Raw genomic sequence first — 18,725 nt, 5'->3', positions numbered from 1 at the left:
CAAAATGTTTCAAAATTTGCGTCAAAGTTCAAAGGCTCGTGCAAAAATCCGACAAACCCTTATTTACTTGAAAAACAAAACAGCAGAACTTTTATTTTCATGTAATTTTTCTGTACCATTACTCATTCATCATTTTACATAAATCTTTGTCCTTGGTATAAAGCAGTTTAGAGACACCATCTTAATTTATTCGTAGCTTACTGCAACTGCACATACATTTTGAACGTCATAAAGAAACAAATATAGAGAGACGTATACAATGGTGAAGCTGCTTGTCAATAATAAAGCTGAAAAGACTTGAGATAATCGATACCACCAACTCAGATTGTTAATATCAAGATTCGCGCAAAAAAGTTAGTTGACATTTGCATATTTCCCACAGTACCGAAGACCAGAACGGGCTGATATTGAAAGGAACGGGTTCTTCATCATTCTATCTTAGTTAGTTTTGGGTAAGAGCCCCTCCAACTTTTTCATTTTGGTTACTGCCTGGGCAATTTAGTGGGCGCCTATTTGGACCCCCCTATGAACCCACCAAAAGTACACGACATATTTTTACATAGATTTACTATGTAATGACACGTGCTCTGTAACGGGGGGGGGGGGGGTTGTGGCGTACGGGGGAGGCGGATCCAAACTCTCTGTAATCATGTTAACAGTTCTTTGCTAAGGCTTATTTTAGTAGTTCTCTTAACGATTGTCGTGCTTTTTCAGCCAATTATTACTTTAATAAAATGCTACTATTTATGTACGCATGTACCTGAATATCAATTGAACACCACAATTAGATTTTCTTAAAAAATAATCCCGGAAAAAGAACCCGGAACTTCACCCAGAACATCATCAAAATGGCCCATATCAAAGTATTTGCACGACCCAGATCAGATGTCACCCCTAGCGAGTTCTTCATTCTGGGCGAAAAGTCCATCACAGCCCAATTTAGTGAACTGTCCGTCACCGGTGCAACCAATCACCCAATCACATACGACTTCCAATTCTCACACGTGTTCGACAGAAGCTGCAATCAGGAACAGGTGTTTAACAAGATTGCCTGCGATAGCGGGTTACTCAATCAATTTATCCAGGGCTTCAACGCTACCATATTTGCATACGGGCAAACAGCTTCGGGCAAGTCTTTCACTGTGGAAGGCAAGAAAAATGACCTTTCAAATTTGGGAATATCGCAGCGTTCATTATCTCACATCTACGAATGTCTGGAACAACGTCGTGATGAGCATGTAGAAATACAGATTTCGTATATTGAAATATACCAAGAAGCGGCTTACGACTTACTCAACCCGGTAGTTGGTAAAAATGGGCATTCCAGTTTCCCCAGAATTGCTGTCCGGGAGGGTGGAGGGGGTGTTTCATTTTTCCAGAACTTAAGCTGTATCCCAGCACCGACAGAAAAAATAGCCCAGCAGCTTTTTGCTCGAGCAGTTTCAAACAGACAAGTTGCAGAAACTTCCGCTAACTTAATTTCGTCTCGATCGCACGGTATTTTTACTCTGTATCTCACAACACAGAAAGTTCAATCTGAGACAAAAACGTTTTCCAAATTGCATATTGTGGACTTGGCGGGTTCTGAAAGAGTTTCAAAAACGAAAGCTCGAGGCAAAGTTCTTCGCGAAGCTCAATCTATAAATTTATCTCTTCACTATTTAGAACAAGTAATCTTAGCGTTACAACTGGAACAACGCTTGTGTGGAACCAACAAAGCCCATACCAGAAAACTCCACATACCCTATCGAAACTCGCAGTTGACTATGATACTTCGTGATAGTTTGGGGGGCAATTGCGTCACTGCCATGATTGCCAATTTACACCTGGATACCAGCAATTTGGGTGAATCCATATCAACATGTCGTTTTGCCCAACGAGTTGCTCTAGTCGCCAACTTTGCTAAGCGAAACGACCAAGTTGACCAGAAGATTTTAGTGAAAAAACTCAAATCGAGAATAAACGAGCTGGAGGCTGAGATCAGAGCGTTGGAGGGTAAAAATCCACCACTATCTGAGGAGGACAAGGATAACTGCTGGCGAGTGAGTCATGAATTTATAGAGGGAAGACTGGACAAGGTGTTTCCTGATCACTTGAAGACTTGGAACCAGGTGCAAGAAAGCATGATCTACAGTGAGTCCGCTGTTATGCATGTTTCCCTTTATAGCAATTCAAGGTAATATTTATTTATGGTCTATTCCGTTTGTGCCTCCCCAGTACGTTTTGCTCCCCCAGTTAAAGAGCACGTGCCATTACATGGTAAATCATTATGTAAAAAAGAAGCACGTGCCTCTGGGGGTGCAAAATTATATGCGCCCACTAAGCTGGGGGGGGGGCATAAACGGAAAAGATCCCTTATTTATTTAGGCATTACTTATAAACTCAGCCGTTTAGAACAAAACCGCACTCAAAGCTGTGCATGAGGTGGGGGGGGGGGGGGTCACTAAGAAATTGTCCGTAATCACAATTATTCTAGAAGAATGCAGATCAAAAACTCGTACCTTTGTTTGAACTACAATGGATCGCCAAATAGGGGCAAAATAATGCACAAGTGTGTGTTCAATGGGAAGAAATCTCAAAAAGTGATATCATTGCAACCCCACTAATACTTTAATTGGGGCTGCTGTAAACGGTCCGTAACCGTTTAACACCCAACCCTTTCTCTTGTTATTTAGCTCAAATTTATTGAGTTCATTTTCATAATTCACTGTAAAAGTCATATCTCTATATTCAGTTTTTGTGACATTCGATGCCAAAAATTTTGCTTCCCTGTCATAGATGAGTTCAATCGTGCCAGACGTATATGTTAGAACAATATCTAATTTGCGAGAGGGATTTAGTACCATTAAACGATGGTGTTTGCGCCCGAATGCTGAGGGACGAGCCGTCAGGGGGCTAAGATTTTGTTCTAAGGTATTTAAAAAGAACCAAAACGTACAAAAATGTTGAATTTCATTTGAAATTAAAGTTAAGAGTACAATTTTGCAGATAAGTGAAAGAAAAGTTTTCTTCTTAATAATAAACAGGAGTTGAAATAAACTAAACGCCTCAGTCTCCGGTAGCGAAGCAGCCGACTATTTATAGCGGTTTGGTTCAAGTGTTAAAAGTAATTAAGTCTAATTATTTAGCCCAAATTTTCTTTTCCTAAATTAGGATAACAAGTTTAAAGCAAAAAAAAAGATTTTAACTTCTTCAACTCTTATTTCAAATCTTTTAAACTAAGTTGCCGCAAGTTTTAGCAAACGACAAAATTGTACCCTGGGTTCTTGCAACTTTGATGATGAATGCGGGTATAAACTACTGTTTTGTAATCTAATATTTAACAACCATACAAGCATTTACAGGTACGCACAGCACAAGAAACTCTTGAAAATCTCTTGTTGTCTCTCAAAGTGGACAGAGAAAAGTTAACAGCTGCCATGGGGGGGGGGGGGGTGTGTTCACGCTTGTTGGCCGAGGTCTGGCATACCAATTCTATTTTTAAGTTTATTTAAATTTCTGATTGATCCGAATTATATTTGCAAAGCAATCATTACTTATACAGATATATTCGCGCCATTTGAATGACAGTTGTGTTATAATAAATATGTTGAGATATTATTGTTCATATTATATTGCGACTAACAGACATGTTATGGTTAGAAATGCCCTACTATAAATAGCACGGGAACATCAAATATCAACGCTAGATGACCTACTGGAGTGAGCTATAAAGATTTCTAAATGAATTATTCGAAATTAAATCTGAGTCTAAATGAAACGATTAGGTTTGAGTAAGGCAAATATAAAATAATCCCCACCCAAGCAGATAACAGCCGTGCTGGTCTGGCTTTAACGTTTTCCAGTTAGGAGGGGTAATTTTCCAAAAGGCTTCCTGCCGCAGCACATTGCAGCTTAGTCAGAACTCTGGCCTCCGGGCGGTTCTTCAAAAATCCACCATTTGCAGTCATATTCGCATAATTTTACGACCTGGAGAAGTTGTCCCCTCCTTCTTGAATAATTTGCCCCCCCCCCCTCCTGCTTAAAAATAGGAAGAAAATTTAGGAAGAGTTTTGACCCGGCAATTAAAGGTACCAGTTTATTCATATGAAATCATCTCCTTTAAAACATTTTCTCGACTGCTTATTTAGTATCTATAGAAACTCAATTTCCATGACTTTAAACCTTTGTGGATTCTTCCTTTAAACTAACCGATTGAAGACATTCCGTTTAGTTCGTCAGATGCACAACAATCAAATTGATTACCTGACATCAGAAGTGAGTAACTGTGAAAAATGCAATAATAGACAACTCAAATCCATGTGCACTAGTTTCTCAGTCATGGAGACCTCCCGGATGTCACAGCCTACATCAGCGAGACCTGTCACAACTGCCAGAAGAAGTTCCACTCGCCAATCTGCGGCGTATTCCTTCCGAGACCAGAGTACAAGTTACAGATCTCAACCGCGGTCGTCTGTTAGAGGAAACAGATCGATGGAAACATCGTTTGTCCGCAATTCTGAAAGATCATTTTCGGTTCAAGATGCTGATGAGTCTAAATTGTCAGAGGATTTTAAAGATTTGGAGTCCATTTACAGCAGAAATGGGAAAAAGAATGGATACTTGTCACCGTATGATAAGAAAACCATAAGGGAAATACAAAAGGTAAGATATTTTCTATTGATTATCAATTGTTTTTTGAAATTGATTCAGCAATCCATTTGAACAATTCAGTTGCATATTGTTTTTGGTCCTCAAAATTCTGATTACTTTTCCTATATTTTTGCTGTTCAAAATTATTCTGGTCATCGGGTTTGCTGATCATCACATTTCAATTCTGGTCGAACCCCAAAGTTTAAAATCTTTTTAAATGGCGATCATTGATTTCCTTGAGAAATAAGTACGTGGACTTTATTTGGTTTCAAAATGCCTAAAGTTTACAAAGCCAGAACTTCAAATACCAGAAGTTCCTGCGTAAATAGTCAGTAGTTGTGCCCATGAATTTTGAGAATCTTCGTTTTGTGAGCAGGGTTACTTTCCTCCCCAAACCATGAGTTGCTGTTTTATTTATCGGCCGAAAGTTTCCTGTGACTTAAAGCAGAGTACCGTAACTTATCTTGTAACTATCCCACCAAATTCCAATTGCATATAACATTTTGAGGCTCTTTTCCATCTGTGCCCTCAGATCAGACCATTGCACGCCATAGTAACCTCTGATCAAACTTTTGTGCGCTCGAAAATTTGTGTGCGTGTGCATTTGACGTGCGCTGGAAGTTTTCTCCGATGAGCATCCCAGACGGAAGTCACCTCTGATCAGACCAAAATCATATCAATGGCCAGATTTTTGGGGTCTTTCGCGTTACAGCCCCCCCCCCCCCCCCTCCCCCCAATCATGATAATAATACAATAATGGGGATTATAATTTTTCATGAGGGCTATAATGGGAAAGACCCGACTTTTGTTCGCTCGAACCCATTTGCAGACCCTGTAATTTCGGTCTGGCGGAAACGCACCGTATGCTCTCAACTTGTGTCTGATCAGAGGTCACATCCGTCTGGAAACTGTACCTGGGAGTACCTTATGCATCCCTCAATTCTAGAGCACTTACCATTACATAATGATCATTATGTAAGACATGGCACGTGCACTTGGGGGTGCGATTAATGTGCACACAAGCTGGGTGAGGGGGTCAAGAATCGTAAAATTTTTCCCGTCATTTTTATTCGGGAAACAAAAGGATTCATTGTAGGTGTCAAAAGCGGTGGAGAAGAGTCAGAAGGAAAAAGGGATGAAGAAGGAGCAGATTAAGTCAAAAGACGCCGCTCTAAAAGCACAGCAGTTGCAGCTGGCACTCTATACTCTCAGACACAAGGCACAAATCACAGCTGAACAGATGGCAGATCAACACGCTTTTGTACTACAAATGAAGCATAACAAGTAAGGCGAGCAACATGCCATTCGAATTATGGCGACTTATTTGAGAACCGCAATAGTGCACACTACCTGAAATATGATAATTATAATAATAATATTTCGTTTCTCATTGATTGCAAGGGAAAAATATTACACAAACAGCGGCTTGCTTGCAGCTGCCCTTTTATTCCCCCTAAATGTTTTATTTTTCTCTCACGTATGAGTTTTCCATATAGGAAATGTTGGTTCTCAACTCCAAAAACGCCAAAAATATACACAGTATAATTACGCTTTTTTTGTACATCTGAACTCTATGGAAATGTTTTTTTTTGTATGCTTGGATCGTAATTTTTAATTGGTCTGTCAACCAGGTCAAGGATTTTTAAGCATTTCTTCCAACTGTTTAGATTGTCTTACAGATCGTGTCCAGCAGCTTTTTTTGCGTTCATTTTCGATTTGTTGTTTTTATTAAAAGTAATTGCACACGCACTAAAGTTAAGGAGCCCTTTTGTTGACTTCTCCCATTCAGCAGCTTCTCTTGCGTACCCCAGTCGGAATCGAATGGTTATCTTGCAGGATCTTGCAAGATTCTTGCAAGATCTTGCAAGACGATGCATCGTCTTGCAAGATTTTCTTGCAAGATCTTGCAAGATAGCAATCGTCGGGCGAGAATCTTGCAAAATAGCCATTCGACTTGCAAGGATCTTGCAATATAAACATTCGGTTTGCAAGATCTTGCAAAATAACCATTTTTAGCGCAAGAAAACGTCCTACATCCTAGAGACCTAGTCATAGACTGAAAACTTATGTTATCGCAACAGGAAACGTATGGTTGAAGTTGTTGCATGACTTATGTGTTTTCTCACTATCAACTGACTACTGACATTTGCTACCTAATGATCATTCAAAATGAATGGACGCACAGAAATTGTTATTTGCAGAAAAAAAAGTCTACTAAAACAATATATATCATAAGCTGAAAGCCACTGGATGCTTTTTATGACATTTCTCAGTGCTTAAAAATTAATTCACACTTGGTTTTGACAAAATGAACCATTGAAATGATCATTGAACTATTTTTGTGGAAACGTATATTTCAAATACGTTATCAAATAGTTTACCTTACTTTTATTTAGTGTGTAGTTTTTGTTTTTCAAATGCACTTCATTTTCGACAAAAATTCAACTCAGCAACGTTTTATACATAACTGGTTGATCTCATATTTAATTTATTCATTATTTGGGGTCTTTGATTTTTTGCAAGAATCTTGCAAGCTAACCGTTCATCTTGCAAGATCTTGCAAAATAGTCATCTCCTTGCGAGATCTTGCAAGATAATTATTCGTCTTGCAACATAACCCTTTTTTACAAGACTCTTACAAGATCTTGCGAGATAACCATCCCGTCTCGCCTGGGGTAGTTGACGTCATCAGTTAATGCATTTATATGAGTTTCTAGGTTCATCAAACAAGTGATAAAAATGACACACATGACTCACCTCATTCAGTAAAACCGACAATTGTACTCGTTTTTTTTTTTACTATAGAGAGTGTATGTGGCTTATAAATTGATATTCAATAGAGGTCACCCGGACTACATAACATTAAAGCTATATCGCCAAAAATACGTTAGTGTTTTAAAATTGGTATAAAAATAAGCGGTTAAATTTGTTCTGAAACTTTTCTCTCATTTTTTAAATCGCTTTGTTCTTTTGCTTTTGTTGGTCAATTTTGACTGGGGGACTAATCAGACTTATAATCAGACTTTATGGGTGGCGACCTGCCTAACAGCGAGTTTTTTACTGAAAGGCTCCCAACATTTATCAGAGAATAATGTGCGCTCCTGCCAAATTATCTGGTTCTAGAATCGAGTCTTGAAGGCCTTTTCGTAAAAGCAGAACTCAGAAATGCGTGCGTATGCTTTTTCTCTAAGTTTTGAAGTCTTTTAAAACCATTCAAAAATATTGTTATTGTAAAATTATATGAGCCTCCATCGTATCTTTAGCAAAATTGAGGAACTTGCAGAAGAATCAATATCCTTCAAACTTTTGAAACTTGATGTGGCTCATAAAGCTTTCTATTCATTTTACATCATTTTAAAATTTTTTTTGAATTTGCGAAAACCAGCCAATATTTTTTAAAAAAGTCGTCTATAAGTTATCAAAACTCCTGAAATTCTTCAGAGATCTGCTAATCCTCTTTTCGTGAGCCATTGCAGTGGGAAATTTTAGATATCAGCTATTTTTGGCGACTGTGACGTATGCATCACAAAAAATTGAATGAATATTATAAACAAAACAATTGTTTCAACTGTTTCACCGACAGAATCTTTCATTCTTTTTGTATATCACGCTCGAACGAAGTGTACGCCATATACCGGATTGTTGAACAAAAAATGATAGAAGGTTTGAAGTTGTGAAACTTTTTCCTCTCTTTGCCCTTTTCTCTCTTCTCTTTCTCTCTATTTATATATATATATATATATATATATATATATATATATATATATATATATATCTTTTTCTGCATTTGTGTGTGCATGTGTTTATACAAGCCAGTTTTGTTCCAGCGCTGATTGCTTGAATTTTATATAATTACTGACCGCGGAGAAAACATACGTACATCTCTCAAAGGCCCTTAATTTTCCAATTAAGTTTACCGTAATAAACGTTGAAAAAAAAAACGTTTTGGTTGGTTTTTTTGAGGCATTAGCTGCGCTGAAGCGAACGTGAGAGTTCAATGCCTTTGATGCTGATGGAAAAAAACCGAGTTAATAGGGTGTAGTCCATGTGAATGAATGCGATTATACGCAGGCCAAAATGAAATCCAAAAAGCAATATCAATGTTGTTGTGTCTGTTCAGCATGATCTTTAAACTTTTTGCTTACGATTAAACCAGATTCAAAAGACTGCTGAGCAAAAATTGCATTTGTTTATAATTTCTCATGTCTCATTGATAATTGTGTCAGATTTTTTGTTCCGACCCTCTTGAGGGGGGAGGAACTATATACTCAACTGGTTTTTTTTTGTTCCGTGAATTTTCGCCGCTCGATATATTCATCGTAGAGAGTTGAGACTGGTATCATTAGAAAGCTCGTCCAGCGTAGAATATGGAATTAAAAAGATTTTTTTAATTTTCGTTTTCTACAGGGAGTTATCGAGGCTTAAACTTCTGAGAAAAGAAGAGTGAATTCACGTTGTTTTTATTCACATTTTCCGGAATTTTTGCCTAAATTTTCGTCAATTTTGCTAAAATTTGTTATAATTTTTAAGAATAGTGTCGTTGATTTTATTTTTGAAGACGAACAAGCATTTTTGATTGTTTTGATTTAATTTTTTGGTCAAAAAATCTGGATAAACATTTCAAAATTTAGCCTTTTTCATCAACAACAGCACGAAATAAGCTACTTTAGTCCAATTTGATTAAATTTGCCTACATTACACCCCCAAACAACACTCATACAATCTTTGTAGACTCAGAGGGGGGCTATTTTTACTTCACAGTCCGCAGAGAGTGCCTTGTAGTTAAAACTTTGCCGTTTTTTGCTAACTTTACTCGTTGATTATCAAAAATGCAAAATTTATTTTGAGTTTCAACTCAGAAATTATCTATATCTACAACATTCGAAAAATCAATTGTTCTTAACGGACAATAAGTATTAACAGGGGTAGTTTTGGGCCATTCTTGGACTGTTACAATCCAAAAAAAATCGGGTTGTAATCAGTCGATCTTTTTTTTTAAAAAAAAAAGACTTTTTTTTTAATAATAAAGAACAGAACATATCAAATCAAAGCTCAGGAGTGATAGGTCCAACCAATTCGCTTGCGAAACAGCTCCAAGCTAAAGCATTTAATTTTTTAATTGAAAATTTATGGTCGTTTCTTTTTTAAAAATAATTGACTTTTCAATAAATAATGGCTTAATTAACTTTTCCTCTATTTTTCTCTTAATTTGTTCAACTTCCAGCTTAGTGTCAGCAAAAAAAGACTGCTTCTTCTTTCTACTGAAATAACATTTATTCTCGGTTGCAGTTTTAAGCCTGAAATTATTGTTTTCTGGCTTTGATACTACAAGATTTTAGATTTTTGTTTGTTTTGAAATTTGCCAGTTTTCACGTTTTCTAATTTTGTCACATTATCACATTATTGACAGTTCTCTTGTCACGTTATTAGCATTCAAATTAAAGCACAATTGAACATATTAAAATCCTGAAAGATATAAATCATCGTTTTAATGGCCTCGACGCCTCTTTCTTGAAGAAATCAATTGAATTTTTTAATTTTGTCTTAACTGTCATTTATACTTTGTCGTTTCGGTCGTATGAAATTTCCTGTATAGTGATAGCTTTCATTGGCTTTTCATGGAAGAATAGAAAAACAGATATTCTGATATTAGCAGATAGCTGATGGCTTTTATGACTTTCAAACCCATCGTTCTCCAAAATTAAAAAAAAACTTTTTTAACTTCGCAATTTTGTTCTTTTTATGTTTCGTTTTGTTACCTAATCTCGTTAGTTGATTACAGGTCAAATATGACATTATGGGTGTCAAGGGAATAAAAGGGATTGGTGTCCCAAAATCTTTTTTATAAAGATTTTGTTATGACCTTACTGGCTTCGACACCGCTTTTTCACAAAAAAAATTAAATTAATTTGAATTTTGTCATATTTGACGTTCTTTTTGTAGATGCAAGAAATATTCTGGATAATTACAGGTCTCGAGGGTTTCCTTTTCATGAAAAAACGACGATATTTAAATAGCTCTTTTTGTATTTAATGCCTTTCATGACATTGAATGTAATTTTGTTTCGAAAAAAAAAATTAAAAGTATTACATACTTTAGCACTTCGCTTTTTTGTCTACTTGTTACCTAGTCTTACTAATGAATGGCCACGTACTACATTATAGCTGTTTGAAGAAGGCGCAATCAAATATATTTTGAGTGCCAAAATTTGGCTTGACGGTTTTGACAGCGTTTTCTGGCAAGTTTCAATTGAATTTTTGTTTGTTCTTTGTTGTTCTTTTTAGCCGCTCTAAAAAATGAATAAGGTCAGGTCCTAATGCCCTTCTATAGAAGCAGTGGTAGTAGCAAATTTGTGGTAATATTAATTTATTCCTAATGGTATTTATTACTTTGAAGTTAATTGTTTCAAAAAAATAAGTTAATTTTTTTACTTTTCTGTTTTTGTTCTTTTTTGTATAATTGTTACCAAACCTTTTTATGGACTGGTCGCATATGTTTTCTGGTGATTTATAAGTTATTTTTGTTTAGTTTCAGGTTTATCTGACGGTATGTTGACTTTTTTTATTAAATTTAGTTTTTAAGAGGGACATAAATTTTTTGATATAATTAATGTTTGTTGTTGTTGTTGTTTGATTTTGCTGTTCGTTTTGACTCGCTTTCTTAATATTGACATATTACAGCAATCTAATGCATCAATTTTTACTCCACTGAGTTATTTGTTTTGGAGGTTACCTTATCGTTCATACAGAATTTTTTGAAAAAGACTTGGGCTTTTTTGGGATTCGCAAAAAATAATTTTTGGGTTTTTCTATCTGTTCCTCATTTGGTAGACAATTATGCCAAAATTGTGGATGGGCGGGGTCGGAACCTTATGTGCCATTGCACATTACCGAGCCGCCTTGTTTAAATTGGTTTTATATCCTATAGAATGTCTGTAAAACGATTAGTGTGACTTAATTAAACTGTGATGTGTTGCGAGGTTCCAGAGGCCAACTAGCTCCTTTTCGATGAAATTAACTTGTTCTTTGTTGATTTCATCAAAGAACCTTATGTGCCATTGCAACCTTATGTGGGCGGGGTCGGAACCTTATGTGCCATTGCACATTACCGAGCCGCCCCACAACTTTTTTCAGCGAAAAGTCGCTGAAAAAAGTTGTGGGGAAACAAAACCTATCTGCAGAAAGTTCAAAAATATGAACAACCCATCTTTTTACAATGTATGTATATTGTTTATTCACAACCAAATACATTTAAATGACCTCCTGTATATCAAATTTTTCAACTTCAACAGGTGCAATTAGAATGAGTTAAGCTAGCCGCCGAAAGAGCTGTTAAAATTTAATAAAACGATAACGTTGGCTTACTTTTCGTTTCCATTTTAAATTTTTTTGTTCTGTAGGTTTTATCCGGGGTTCAGGCGGTGGGTAACAAACTTCAAAAGTTATTGTGTTGGAAAATGTTTTGCCTAAAAAGCCATCTCTGCCATACTTTTAGTTTGTCTCGTTTTTCTTTGATAAGGTCTTTTCCAACGAGATAAATAACTATGATTGTCACAATATCTAAAAAAAGTAATATTGTGAAGAACTATTTGTAGAGCTATCTTCATTGGCCCCAATAATACAATAAAAACAACAAACGTCCAGACACAATTTCAAGAATAAATATTCAATATAATAATTCAATTTGCTTTAATTTTTTTAATGAGCAATGTACCTTGATCATAGGGTTATTTGATTAAATTTTGGGTTCCTCAACAATACCTTAAAAATCACTCTTCTTTGCTTATCACGTGCAGTGATAACTCAAACAATTCGTCCCATTTTTATCCTAAGATTTCAAGTCTATTAGTCTAATTCCCTAAATAGCAAAGGGAACATCCACCGGTTGGCAGTCAGTGCCTTTTTTGAAGTAAAAATTCAAATAGAACAGTTCGTTCGACAGCTAAAGCGCCTCCTAGATTTCTCATCTTCAAACAAAAAAGCCCGTGCTCCACTGCTATTTGAGCTGCCTTATTTGCTTTTTTAATCTTGAATTTTTCGTTGGTTTTGTGTCACCGCTCATTGCGTTACTTAAACGAACAGTAAAAAAGCCTATGCCAATTGTCCCCTCTCAATGAATGTCAAAATGTACTAATTTACTGCTCTTACTTGGGTGAGCCAAGAACTCGTAGATGTAAGTAACTTACCTCAATCAATTAATCTTGATTTTAAAATGGTCATTTCAGCAGCAATTCACACGGTAGCGAAACCGCGCATGCACACATGGAAATGTTCTGGGCAAAACTTGTAATTTGTTGACAGCCCTGCTGATTGAAAACTTCTGAAATATGCAATCAAAATTAAGCGCTTAAAAATTTTGCTGTAAGTCTCTGAAAGCTAAGGGAATCAACTGGCCGCCTTTTTACTTCAATCTGTTAAAACATTGCTCAAGATTTCTGTCTTTAAATGCTGCTGGTGTGACACCATTTATGTCTGTCTAATCAATAGAGTAACCTACGTAAACTGTGATTTGTTGAGAGGTTCCAGAGGCCAACTAGTTTCTTTTCGAAGAAATTAATTTTCGAATATTTAGAGTTTTGAAAAGTCGCTGAATATAGCGGCTGGGAACCTATTTTAAGTTGTGGGGAAAAGAAACCTATCTGCAGAAAATTTAAAAATATGAACAACCCATCTTTCAACTATATATTTGTATTGACTATTCACAACTAAATACAGTTAAATGACCTCATGTACATCAGATTTTTCAACTTTAGCGAGCGCAATTAGAATGAATTGAGCTAGCCGCCGAAAGAGCTGTTAGAAATTTATAAACGATAACGTTGGCTTAGTTTTGATTTCTATTTTTAAGTTTCTTTGTTCTGTAGGTTTTATCCGGGGTTCAGGTGGTGAGTGAAAATTTATTTTGTTGGAAAATATTTCGCCTAAAAAGTCATCTCTGGCTTACTTTTAGTTGGTCTCGTGTCTCTTTGATGTGTTTTTTCTAACGAGATAAATAACTATGATTGTTGCAATATCTAAAAAATAATTGTAATATTGTGATGAACCATTTGAAGAGCTATCTCCAATGGCCCCAATAATACAAAAAAAAACAACAAACGTCTAGACACAATTCTGTGAATAAATAATTCAGTTTGTTTTAAATTTTATTTGAATGAGCAATGTAGCTTGGTCATAGGTTTATTTGATTCACTTTTGGGTTCCTTAACAACACGTAAAAAAACTTATTTTCGCTAATCACTTGCAATAACAACTCAAACAATTCGTCCCATTTTTCCCGTGCTCCACTGCTATTTGAGATGCCGTAGTTGTTTTTTAATCTTGAGTTTTTTATTTGTTTGATATCACCACTCTTTGCGTTGCTTAAACGAACAAAAAAAGAACCTTTACAAATTTTCCTTCTCAAGGGATCTCAAAATGTACTAGGCTACTACCCTTAGTTGAGTGAGCCAAGAACTCGTAGATGTAAAAATTTTATCTCAATCAATTGTTCCTGATTTTAAACTCGGCATTTTAGCAGCATTCCACATGGTAGCGAAACCGTGCTTGGCACAAATGGAAATTTTCTGAGCAAAACCTATAGTTTGTCGACAGCCCTGCAGATTGGAAACTTCTGCAATACGCACATTACGATGCAGAGGTATACCCAAATCGCCACGGGCAGATATGCCCGATGTATGTATCTCGTGTTTGTTTTTACTATGTTAATATATTGAAAGTGGAACAATATTGCGGAAAATAGCTACTTTAGCAGAAAACGGCAAAAAGGAAGGGAATATCGTATCCCGTGTTCGCAAAAGTGTCCTAATTTTAGCCGCGAAATACAAGTACAAACTTAATAACCTATTTTTCGCGCAAGTTGTATCACGCATCCGCTCCATTTGTGTATCGATTTTTCGCGCGCAATGTAGCTCGATTTCGCATATAATCCGCAATTAAGCCTAACTTAATTACTACTTATTTAATTAAGCCTAACTTATTACTATTAGTAGTACTTTATTACTACTTTATTACTACTTATAGTACTTTATTACTACTTATTACTACTTATTAGTACTATTTATTACTACTTATTAAACTCGGCCAGTCACACATTGATATACAAAGCTATTGTTGTGCGAGGAATTTTTCGGGAAAAATCGGTTTTTGTGGTTGCATGTATTTAAAGCACTTTGAAAGCTATTTAAAGATTTGAAAGCTTTAATTAAATCTTTATTAAAGTGCTTTTTGCATGCTCAAAATGCGCGCGAATAATAGATACCTAAATTGAGCGGAAACGTGCTACAAGATTTGTTACCTACTTTTGCACCGAATGTTCTTTTATTTTGCCAAATTGGCGGAACCACTTTTGCGAAAAGTTAGATACAAAGGATGTCTCCTAATTTCGTTCACTGTATGTATTTAATTTTCGAGCCAATTCTACTCAGGCGGAAATTTTGGGGTATACCTCTGCATCGTATTGCAATTAAAGCTAATCGTTAACAACTTTTCGTGTAAGTCTCTGGAAGCTAGTGGAATAAACTGACCGCCTCTTTCCTTCAATCTGATTAAATATTGCTAAAGTTTTCTGTCTTTGAATGCTAATGGTGTGATACCAGTTATCGTGTCCACATCTGAAAGTAGAACAACGGTGAGGTTAATGTTAACGTCCAGAGTTGCCTGTTGAACTGCATTGAAACTAGACTTTATGTTTCGTGGCGTAGAATTGGTCTGGATTAATAGCTTCGTTTCTTCTGATACGAATGAGAAGTTAGCTGCGGTGCACACAAAAGAAATTTTTTCTTTGGCGTTTGATCAAGATACCATGTTAGTTGGGCCGTGGCAAGGGACAGCGTTCTCTCCAAGGACATCTAATATTTTTCCAAAAGTACAAAATGAGCATTTCCTCTTCGTTTTGTGCATTGCACGCCTATTCTACACTTCATTGACGCTCGAATTTGGTTTTGGCATAAAACTTAATTTGGTTGGTAGAATCGGCGCTGCTGTTGTGGGAGTGAAAGAGCTAGCAAGCTTGATTTGTCTCAGTCGGAGTTGTAACTTTGAATAATCTAAGTAACGATCAATTAATATTTCAAATGACAGTTTTCATAATCAAAACAACTATGCGCATCGCCAATTTTTCTTCTTTTGTTCGAATAATTGGGCAGAGATTCAAATCATGCCTAAATTTTTGCCTTGAACGTCGACGACTCCACTTAAATTTTTGCCTAGGCCGCAATTTTAAATTTTCTACCCTGCAAAGATTTATATTTTTTTGTTACCTTAGCTAAGAACTATTCATTATTTCCTTTTCCAAATGTGCTATTTTATCGGTTTCAATTAGTACAAATGACTAACAGATTCCTATGTTTTATCAGGAAGTTAAACCCTTCAATAGAAGAGGAAGATATTGAGCAAGAACAACTGGCAGAATTCCAGCTGAAGAAACGTCTTTACAAGCTTGAACAGAAAATCGAAGTTGCAGAACAAAGCATCGACACAATAAGCCAACATCAACAATTATCTCAACGAAGTTCACTCCAGGACAAAAGCGGTTCACGTCACGGAAGCGAACCCACATCGTCTGGAGGCAAACAAGAACAGGTCATTAGTTCAAACGGTAGCAATAAAGGTGAAATAGAGGTCACGGACGGTCATACTGAGTCACCCAATGCTGCAAGCATGTCAAGTGAAAATCCGGTATCTCCTAGCAAGGTCGAACCCATTTCTTCAATTGGTAACGTTCGAATTGCAAGTAAAACTGTCTTGAAGCAACTTCAAATTGAAAATGATTCTTTGAGCAGCAGCAACAAGAGACTTGCAAATCAACAATTGATACAAAAGGATCAGGAAATGTGGTTGAAAGAAGAACAAACTCGGATACGACTTGAACAACTTAAGAAAGAGTTGAAAAAACAAGAGCAAAGTGAAGAATTCATTCAACGTATTCATAGTGGAAAAAAATCTGTCCATACTGACTCACAGCCAGTGGATGTGAAAAAGCAAACGAGTAGTATTGAAGACAAAGTGAACAAAATTCTAGAAGATTCTGGAACATTAAAATGGTCGGGTGGTGCTCAAAATGAAGGTGTGGTGAGTGGCAAAGGTGATTCAGAAATGAACGTGATGAATATTTCTTCAAGTTCTGACTCCGATGTGTTCGACATGTTGAACGAGAAACGACAACAGATTGAACCCGAAGAGGTATTGTTTCCAGTGTTGATCTTAATTGTAGGTTTCTTGATAGGTACCTGAGAAAGCATTATATAGCAGTTAACTTCAGCAGATTATCTTGTCTATAGTAACCAATGACTGTATACCACACTAATGATAATTTTTTTTATATCTTCGATAATAGGATAGCAAATATTTTATTTCTGAAACGAGTACAATAATTTGGCTTTAAAGGATCTCCGGCAAATCCGATGAATTTTTGTTGAGATATCAGAAATTTCTGCCCTTATGCAGCGCTAAGTTGAGTCCCAAATTCTCTTGAAGTCGACAACAAAACTCTTGAATTCACAATGCAAGTACACAATGCAAATGATGTAGGCACAAAACCAAATTGGCAGATTTCAAATGGGACTCATCTTGTTCATGCTGCTTACGGTTATCCTCAAACCTCCGATTGGGCAGTCTCTGCGACTACTCGAATCAGCATTATGTTGATGCCACTAATGAACAACGGAATCGTCGTTTTCTTATGGGCTACAACATACGGCCAAATTAAAAAGAAATATCTTCCAATTATTTCTTAAGCTTTGTCAATAGTGTCTAAATGTCCTCAAATTATGTAACTAGCTTTTGACAAAGACTATGCTGTGTATTTTTATGAACAATACCACTAACATTGAAATATTGTTTTTCAAAACGGAAAATACAGGTAGGCCTAAGTTTACCAAACAGATTGGCCAACAGTTGACTTTTGAGTGAGTCCTCCTTATACGAGGGAAAAAACTACGATGACCCTATAGAATGGCTAAACTTCGGGTTCACTAGCGTCACTGTAGTTTTTGAAAACTAGAATTGGCAGCACATTTTGATACCATTCTCTTCGAAGGTAGTGCAAAAAATTATCAACAACTCTTTTTTGAACATTTAAAACTTTTTGCAGTAACCTCGAGATTATAACTTTTAAAAGTCATCTTACTTGAGAAAAAATAAAGTCAGTAATGGTGATATGGGCCTATTTCCACAGTGGAGGGGAGACACATAATTTCTAAAACTCCAATTTATACACTAATTAACAAATTTTTAATAAATTGATCAATTTCTCAAAATATGACCAGCTTATTGAAAATATACAAACAAATACTTATCATGTTGATGTACTGCAATTTATTTTTCAAAAATGTTTGATACGAATGGATGTGAATAGCGCACATAAAAATTTATTTTGTTAAATGGATAAGTGGATAAGAGTTTCAAAATCACAGCACTCAAACTGTTTTTTGCAAATGTTGTGTCAATGTCAACAATAAAACTAAGAAAAATCGATTATTTGAAGTCAAACTATTAAATTGAAACAAAAATGAAAATGAAATAATGGGGTCATTCTTTGCTCTAAGTAAAATAGCAATTAAGTCTAACAAAAAAGGGGGCATTCACTTAAAAATGTGAAAATATGAACAACATAGAAAATGAAATGAGTCTAATGGATAAGGAACAAATCGTATATTATCACCACAACTCAAAGACTATGAAGTTTTAGTTTAAGATATTCATCAACTGATGAGTAATTCGAGTTATGCTTAGCACAACAAAAATGAACAATCGGTCATGAGATAATTTTATGCCAGGTAGGCTTAGTTAAAAAGCGGTTATTTTATACCCCTAGGGTCACCCAAGGTGTAATTATCAATTCTCACAAATCTTTACACTCGTGAAATTGTGAAGCTAAAACGTCTTTATATAAATATTAAGTTGAAAATCAAAATTAATTAATTCCCATAGAATAGTTGAAAAAAACAAACACTAATTAATTAAATAGAAGGATACAATTAGTAGTATGACCTAAAACAGGTATTTTGTGGGAAAACATAGCAATTTTCCATTTAACCAGCATGTCAGAACTTTCTTAGAAGAAGCTTACATATGAACTGTACCAACTGTACCATA

At 35.9% G+C, this 18,725-nt stretch overlaps 1 protein-coding gene across 1 annotated transcript in view; it reads left to right on the top strand.

Annotated features, from left to right (window-relative positions):
- The first annotated feature begins 68 nt into the window (after window positions 1–68).
- LOC142342767 (uncharacterized) overlaps window positions 69–18,725 on the top strand; it is a 20,780-nt gene continuing 2,123 nt past the window's right edge. Inside the window, exons 1-5 of the mRNA XM_075394312.1 lie at window positions 69–353; window positions 837–2,133; window positions 4,214–4,644; window positions 5,729–5,916; window positions 15,986–16,811. Coding sequence (XP_075250427.1) covers window positions 849–2,133; window positions 4,214–4,644; window positions 5,729–5,916; window positions 15,986–16,811 — 2,730 coding nt within the window. The 5' untranslated portion in view covers window positions 69–353; window positions 837–848. The remainder of the gene's footprint in view (window positions 354–836; window positions 2,134–4,213; window positions 4,645–5,728; window positions 5,917–15,985; window positions 16,812–18,725) is intronic.

Source organism: Convolutriloba macropyga, chromosome 7 (genome assembly GCF_964194025.1).
Source record: "Convolutriloba macropyga chromosome 7, txConMacr16.3, whole genome shotgun sequence".
Classification (NCBI taxonomy): domain Eukaryota; kingdom Metazoa; phylum Xenacoelomorpha; order Acoela; family Convolutidae; genus Convolutriloba; species Convolutriloba macropyga.
Note: the sequence above shows the minus strand (reverse complement) of the source record. Positions and strands in the feature narration are given on the sequence as shown.